Source organism: Chiloscyllium plagiosum, chromosome 5 (assembly GCF_004010195.1).
Source record: "Chiloscyllium plagiosum isolate BGI_BamShark_2017 chromosome 5, ASM401019v2, whole genome shotgun sequence".
In the NCBI taxonomy this organism is placed as follows: Eukaryota; Metazoa; Chordata; class Chondrichthyes; order Orectolobiformes; family Hemiscylliidae; genus Chiloscyllium; species Chiloscyllium plagiosum.
The window spans coordinates 85,834,782-85,843,313 of NC_057714.1; the positions used below are offsets into that span (position 1 = coordinate 85,834,782).

At 41.2% G+C, this 8,532-nt stretch overlaps 1 protein-coding gene across 1 annotated transcript in view; it reads right to left on the minus strand.

The window, feature by feature from the left end:
• The window catches only part of LOC122550067 (amyloid beta (A4) precursor protein-binding, family B, member 1 interacting protein), a 108,864-nt gene that overhangs the window by 90,956 nt on the left and 9,376 nt on the right, over nt 1-8,532 (minus strand). Inside the window, exons 2-3 of the mRNA XM_043690561.1 lie at nt 5,573-5,663; nt 2,556-2,863 (exon numbers count right to left, since the gene is read on the minus strand). Coding sequence (XP_043546496.1) covers nt 2,556-2,863; nt 5,573-5,663 — 399 coding nt within the window. The remainder of the gene's footprint in view (nt 1-2,555; nt 2,864-5,572; nt 5,664-8,532) is intronic.

Below are 8,532 nucleotides of genomic sequence, written 5' to 3' on the forward strand. Positions count from 1 at the left end.
AGCCTCACCCTCAGTCCTCCCAATCACCAGCCTCACTGCCTGTCCCCCCAATCACCAGCCTTGCTCCCACTCAATCACCAGCCTCGCCCCCAGTCCTCCCAATCACCAGCCACATCCCCAGTCCTTCCAATCACCAGCCTCACCCCCCAGTCCTCTCAATCATCAGCTTCACCCTCAGTCCTCTCAATCACTGACATTCTCTCCCAATCCTCTCAATTACCAGCCACACCCCCAGTCCACCCAATCACCGGTGTTACCCCCAGTCCTCCCAATCACCAGCCACATCCCCAGTCCTTCCAATCACCAGCCTCACCCCCCAGTCCTCTCAATCATCAGCTTCACCCTCAGTCCTCTCAATCACTGACATTCTCTCCCAATCCTCTCAATTACCAGCCACACCCCCAGTCCACCCAATCACCGGTGTTACCCCCAGTCCTCCCAATCACCAGCCACATCCCCAGTCCTTCCAATCACCAGCCTCACCCCCCAGTCCTCTCAATCATCAGCTTCACCCTCAGTCCTCTCAATCACTGACATTCTCTCCCAATCCTCTCAATTACCAGCCACACCCCCAGTCCACCCAATCACCGGTGTTACCCCCAGTCCTCCCAATCACCAGCCTTGTCCTCCGTCCTCCCTATCATCAGCCTCACCCCCAGTCCTCTCAATCAACGACCTTGTCTCCCAATCCTCTCATTTACAGACGTCTCACCCAGTCCTCAATTACTAGCCTTCTCCAGTTGTCTTGATCATCAAACATTACTCCCCTGCCCTCATCTCTGAGACCTCTCCATCATCAGCCTTCCCATTTCTTTCAATCGTTCACCACACCTGGAAAAATAACAGTTTATTGAACTCGTATTAATATATTAGTGATAAATTAGCAATGATGAATGGACAGCAGCAGACAGTGGAGATAAGTAAGACACTTGGCAGTTTTACTTAGCAGATTACTACAATGATCAGTCGGGATATCTTTGTTATTAGCCCCTATACTGAAGATGGCCAAAGGTAATGTTTTTGCCACTGTTTTTCGGTTAGGGTATGCCATAAGGAAAAATGTATTAATTGTGAACAATTTTGAAAATTTTAAAATATCTGTTAATATTGAAATATTGGGTTACTGACTTCCAACTCACTGACAATGCCTCAGACCAACCTACATTTAACAACCTGCTCTGAAAACTCTGCTCACATCTTGATAGCTGAAGTAAGTTACACTGTAGCAGTTAAGTCAATCTGCAGCATTTTAAAAGGGAGTCAATTTTCTGTATCTTCACAGCACAAATCCAAACACCAGCAACGTCAACTCTGTGCTTCTGTTTCCACATATGCAATGTGCAAATGTGACAAAGAAAATATAAAACCACAATCCTGGTTTTAAATTTTAAATCTGAAAAAGATACATAGAAAGGATACTGCAAGTACAAAATGTCTACAGTCAATTTAACCTGCCAGTATGTTGCACGATTTAAACTGGATACCGTTTCATTCTGTTACTATTAATGTGATTTGACTTTATTTTAAGGAATCATAAAATGATGCAGCATAGAAGGAGGTCGTTCAGCCCATCATGCCTATCTTGGCTCTCTGAAAGTGGTATCGTCAGACCCAATCTCTCAATCTGACCCCATAGCTCTGCTAATGCTTTCATTTCAAACATTTGTTCAATTTTATTTTGAAGGTTATTATTGAATAATTTCAACCCTCTTTTTAAACAAGACAGTGCAGATCTCAATTTCCTTTTTCCTCATGTTACCTCTGAGTGTTCAGCAATTCTTGTATCATGAATTCGAGTTCTTTGATTACAAAGAGTTCTGTCTTTGGAAACAATTTCTTCTCACTTACTATAGAAGGATCTTCTATCATTTTGAACAGCTTTTATACATCTGTCTTTAACTTCTTTAAGGAGAACAACACTAATTTCCTTACATTTACTTGACTGTAGTCTTTCTTCCCTGGGCTCATTCTCAAAATCTTCTCTAATTCCTCTATTAAGGACTTTCCTCTCTAAGCCGCAATGTTCCAGCTTGAGCCATTTCAGCCATCAAATGGACCCCTTCTGTTTTGCAAGATGGTAAATGTCTTGCCAGGCTTTTCACCATGGCAACACAATCTCTTTAAGCTTCTTTGCATAATCACTAATATGAGGCATACAATTAACTATCAGAATTGAAACTGTAAATCTCTGTTTTAAGTAATCAAACACTTGTTTTACTGTAACTCCAAAGCTTTGTCAGGGCATTAATACAGGAAGTTTGTTCCCAACAACAAACACAATCATAAATGTTACTGTAGTCAGCAAAACTCCACGTATGTCCTTAGCTACAAGAAATACAACTTCTCCCTTCTTTGTAATTATATAATTTCCTCACCTAGTTCCTTCTTCTTTTACCTCCTCAACTCTTGAATATGTTGATTTGTGCTGAACTACAGCTTTGTAGGCACAGAACACCTTTCAGGATTGTCTTCATTATCAGGGTAGATAGCAAGCGTTAGCATTTTTCAATGCATTATCAAAGTGTTATTATTTTCTTGGAAATTGGAACTCTTACCTCTGTCAATGGTTCTGGAGGTTCCAGAGGTGGTGGTGGTGGAAGTGACACAGAAGCTGAAGCGGTAGGCAGAAACATGTCAGGTGGAGGTGGCGGGAAATCTAGGCTTGGTTGCTCTGCATATCCTCTTTGTGAAGCTGAGGGAATCGTTGAAAAATTCGGCATTGTATTGGCAGCTGAAACTGGGGTGGCTTGAGATGTAGCTGTCATGGCTCTTGCATTGCAGACTTGCTCTGTCTGATTGATGTCCTCCATTAGGTCTGCCATTAAGGCATCCAAGTCGGTGTCTTCCAGTGAATTGAGAGACTCTAGCGGAATGAATTTACAAAACTAAAATTAAATGGTACTACAAAGGACAAAGCAACTGCAAACTTAAGATTGTTTTAATAAAAAGCATATTCTGGTCAGCAGAATGGAATGCAGCATTGGTTTACTTTCTACTCACCTCCTGCACCTTGGCTCGAACCCAGCCTTGAAAGTCTTCTCTGCCTACCAGATGGAAGGGTTCTATGTGAAATGATGGTGAGTGGGATTAATTCCGTCAGCCCTTTCAAAGGATAGGCATGACTGAAGGCTGAAAGACCTTTTCCTCAGTTGTGAGAGTTTCTGGGCTGGATTTTACAGAATTCTCAGTGATGTGTTTGGAGGAGGGTGGCCTGTGAAATGCCAAATTTTCTGTGTCTAACATCTACCTGACCCCACTGTCTCGCTGCAATGTTCCCAGTGATGACCCAGTGTTGGGCCACCTGCCATATAGCAATTTGGGCCATTAATTAGCCAATCAATAGCCTTATCCCACCAATTCTGGAATTTAACTTATGCAGGGAGAGGGCCATGCCAAGTGCCCAGCCTTGTAGCTTTTTCATTGTGGGGGCTGGTCACAGACAAGAAGGGTTACCTTCTTCATTGGTACTCTGGGCCTAATTGAGAACCCTTGAAGGTCTTCCTTCACCTACTCCTGGTTATCTTTCACCATCTGGTCTTGGGAAGGATGGGGGTGTCCTGGCACAGTGAAGAATCCAGCCATATAATTCTGTTTGAAGCACAATTCTGAATGAGTGACAGTACAAAACTGAAACTTTGGTCTTGAAAGTCACTGTAACTGGCTTTGGGTACAAAACTGAAGACATGCTTCTACCCACAAGCTCAAACCGGAAGGTTCAAGCCTTGGTGGAAAGTGGAAAAGTGTGACAAGTTGCCTGTGCCGATCATTTTTCCAAAGGTTTTTTTTCTGTTTTCCTCAATTCTTTAAGTTGTTTTACTATGGTAAAGGATCGTCGTTTAGATGAGGGGCTCTCTGTGGTTTTAGGTTTCTTTAGGAATGTGGATCTGTGAAGCATTGTGAGGCCTGCTCAACTCATTATTCTGAAGCAGCTGGCAAGTGAAGAGAATTAATTTTCAAAAACTACTCCTTAGCTAGGAGGAGCACAAATGTTTATTCTAGTCTCACAGCTGGAGTGATAGTTGGCTGCTTTTACTGTGGGTACTAAAGCTGAGTTAAGCCTCTCAGCAAACTAGACAATGAGCATAAATCATAGTCAACCATAACTGATACTACATGATGATATTGTCTTAACATACAGACAATGGATGTAAACCACTCCAGATGTAATTCTGTCGCAAATACAATTTTAAAATAAATGGGAAAACATGTGTCATACTTCACAATCTCACCCACGTCATTATGGATATCTAAAAATAACTGAGCTGATATTCTAATCAAAGACAATATTCAATAACAAGACACGGGTTTTGGCACATTTCCATAGCTTCATTAGTCATTTTCACAAATATGATAATGATGAGTGGTCATTTATAAGTACCTTATATGAAGATTTGCTAATAATATCAAGTGACACAGTGGGGAATGTAAATGGGAACATTGCAAAGGTCCTATGATATATTAGTGAGTGTGAAAAGCTATGGCAAATTGACTTCAGCATGGGGAAAAGTATGATCATTAACTTTGGACTGAAGAAAGATAGATCACAATATTTCCTTAATGGTGAGAAGCTTAAAAACTATGTCGCAGGAAGATTTAGGTTCTATAAATTATTTAAAATAAATGGATTTTTACAAATCTAAGGCTAATGAAATGCTAACTTGCGTTACAAGGAAGCTGGAATGCAAAGGATGCAAGTTATAGTATAGCTATATCAGGTTCTGGTTAGACCCTATTTAGAACACTGTTTTCAGTTCTGCACTTGATTTACACCTCAGTAAGCATACAGAGCTCAGAGTTAAACTCTGCCTTTCCTTGTCCCAATACTTGCACTAAAACTGGAAGAAAATGGGATTGATGAGGCTGGGATCCTGCTTTACATTTTTAATATTTTCACATCCCAGCCAAATCAAACTCATTCCTTTTGGGGTTAATTGTTTTTCTTCTTCAACCATATTCTTAGACATTTATGTGCCTTCTGTTTAACTTTCTCTCTGTTTGACTCTCTCAAAATCTCTTTCATTTGTGCTTCTATTTTGTTTAATTCAACTCCTCATTTCCGAATTTCCCTTCCTCTTCCTTTGAGTCTGTTACCTTTCACTTCTCCATCTTTCTCCTTGTTTCTTTGTTAATTGGCAAAAGTAGCCATGAGGAGGAATTAATAGAATACATTTGAGGTAGTTTCTTCGAACAATACGTTGTGGATTCTACCAGAGTTAAGGCTATTTTTAATCTTGCAATGTGTAATGTTTAGTAAATGATCTCAGAGTGAAAGATTCTCTAGGGAACAGTGACCATAACACAGTAGAATGTAGTGTTCAATTTGAGAGCAAGAAACTTAGATTGAAATCACTGCGCTAAACTTAAGATAAGGGTAATTATGCAGGGATGAGAGTAGAATTGGTTGGAGTGGACTGGAGTTTAAAAGCCAGATAATGGAAGTTAAAAATGAATAAGTTTGAAATAAGAAAAGAAGTTAGATCAAAGGTTTCATTGTCAAGCTTACTTAGTTACCTCCATGTTGAACATAAACCGTACAGATTACATTTCATGCAACACAAATAGATGTTCTTACCATTGACATCGGTAAAACCAATTGAGAGCTTGAACTCTGAATCCTGATTGGACATTGCAGTTGAGGGTGGGACAGTATCCACACCTAAACTCTGTAAGAAAATTTCAAAAGTAAAACGTTCAACACTTTTCAATCCCAGGGTATAAGCAAACAATAAACAGTGTGGGAAACATTACAGATGTTGGAATAGTGAGAAAATGGTTAAAATTTGAGCTGCTTCACAAATATCTTTTTTTCTACATTAGAACAGCTTTTGGTGTGCAGCAAGTATTATCTGATTTTAGAAAATTTGCCATTTCTGTTTCCTAAAAGAGCGAACAAGAGAAATATAAATGGATTCATTTTGCCATTGGTGAACTTGTGATGTGGGATTTTGTCAATCATACTCACTAGTTCAGGGCTAGTTTGCAATTACAGATTATATCTGACTTATTGGCATTTTTCTCAGGGTGGATTCTGGTTTCATTTGGTGCATGGGTGTGCAGTGGGCATTGCAACTGATGGCAGTAGTCAGAGACTTGATATGACTTGGTTGATAACATGTTACTAGGAAGCTGCCAGTACAGAGTGGGCACTACCAGACAGCAAACCATTAGCAGAAGGGTGGCCTTTACATCAAACTCTGGATCTGGAGTGGGGGAAGGTGAGTATGGGGAGTGGTGGTGTGGAGACAATTGAGTGTGGGTGGAGGTATCTATAAAAGAGACTGGAAGTGGACTAGAGCAATTTTATGAGGCCAGAGGAACCATTTCTCTTTATCAAGTGGGGCAAGTCAAGGTGAGGAAGCCCCATTGCAGATGAAATCAGCCCTTTAGCTGAACAGCCATCTGCAATGTTAATTGAACTCTGGAACAGACGAACTTGAAGGATATTAAACCCTGGATTGCAGCTGATTCACTGAAATCATGAAAGTTTGATCAACGGTATTAGAGTTAAAATAGTTGCTGCTACTCATGTTATCACCCTCAGTATTGAAATCAGAAGAAAAATATAAACTACATTTCAATTTGTAGATTATCTTGTTTGAACTGTAAACCATATTTAGATTCATTTCTTGGTTACTTCTGGGTTTCCTGTACTTGGAATAATGCATTTAAACATCCAACTCCTGAGGTTCTTGAAATGTTGTAAAAGAGAATGAAGTTAACAGCTGGGGCATCACGTTTGGTCTCTTCAACAGTTTACTGTTCATCTGTTTAAAATTCCATTGAGCCCAGTCAAATTTCACTCAGGGCCACTTTAAACAGATGGTGCAATGAAGTAGTGAAAAACCCTGATGCACTCAACTGGGAAAGTGCAAAGGCAGCAGAGTGCAATGAACTGTTTAAAAGTCTGCTGGTAGTTAGTTGGTGGATGTGTGCTTAATCACTGAGGGAATCTGAAACTCTCAGTGTCCCTGCCTCCAGCCCTTTCCTTTAACAGTGTCACTGGACTCAATTACCACAATGATTGCAGCATATCCCCCATTGAACAGATTCTCTTTCACTGCCCAATCAGTCAATTGCTGGCTGACAGAGTGAGCTCATTCGTGGCTGGATCTTTACACTTCCTGAGTAGAAATCTGCTGCATTTTTCTCTTGATGTACAGTACTTCCAGAAGCTTTAATAGTTTTTTAAAGAAACAAATAGTTACTTAATATAAATCTCCTTTTTGTTTATTAGGGAGCGAACCCACCATAATTTTGAAGAAGGAAGGAATGGGAACATCTAGATGTCTACCCAGGAATACACAACCTCAACTTAGATAGAATAGCATTTCCATTATTCCACTGATTACTTTGCGGCCTTTTGGCTCAGACCAAATGGAAGCTCCAAGTAATTGTAATTGTTGGTTGAGCTGAGCTGTTATCAGTGGATCTTTACACTGGCTTCGGCCTAACACCAATTCAGAGTACAACCAATCAGAGCTATGATCACTGCAAGTGCCTGCCCCCCTGGCCAGGGTGTTCGGAACACAGTCAGGGTGACTGTGAAGAAAGTGGAGGAAGGAATGCCGGTTGATTGGAGCTTATTCGTGAAGAGAATCCCCCTAGGTCAAGCAGTGGACACCTTCTGTCTGCAAAGGAAGATTGGAGAAAGATGCAGTGGTTTTTGTTGAGGTTTGCTCCAAGCAGCTCCATGACACAGGATTCTGTGCCCTATGGTCTGTTACCCGGGGAGATAGTGAGGAAAGATCGATCTGAGACGGGTACAGCTGAGAACAGAAGTGAGTCAAATAGTCAGGGCAGGCAGGGACAAGGTAGGACTAATAAATTTACCTGCATTTATTTCAATGCAAGGGGCCTAACAGGGAAGGCAGATGAACTCAGGGCATAGTTAGGACTGGTACAGTTGAGAACAGAAGTGAGTCAAACAGTCAGGGCAGGCAGGGACAAGGTAGGACTAATAAATTAAACTGCATTTATTTCAATGCAAGGGGCCTAAAGGGAAGGGAGATGAACTCAGGGCATGGTTAGGAACATGGGACTGGGATATCACAGCAATTACAGGAACATGGCTCAGGGATGGGCAGGACTGACTGCGTAATGTTCCAGGAAACAAATGCTACAGGAAGGACAGAAAGGGAGGCAAGAGAGGAGGGGGAGTGGCATTTTTGATAAGGGTTTAGATGGAGAGGAATTTCTGCCATAGTGTTAAGGGTTTAGATGGAGAGGAATTTCTCAAATGTGTACAAGACAACTTTCTGATTCAGTATGTGGATGTACCTACTAGAGAAGGTGCAAACCTTTACCTACTCTTGGGAAATAAGGCAGGGCAGGTGACTGAGGTGTCAGTGGGGGAGCACTTTGGGGCCAGCGACCATAATTCTATTAGATTTAAAATCGTGATGGAAAAGGATAGACCAGATCTAAAAGATGAAGTTCTAAATTGGAGAAAGGCCAATTTTGACGGTATTAGGCAAGAACCTTCAAAAGCTGATTGGGGGCAGATGTTCACAGGTAAAGGGACGGCTGGAAAAT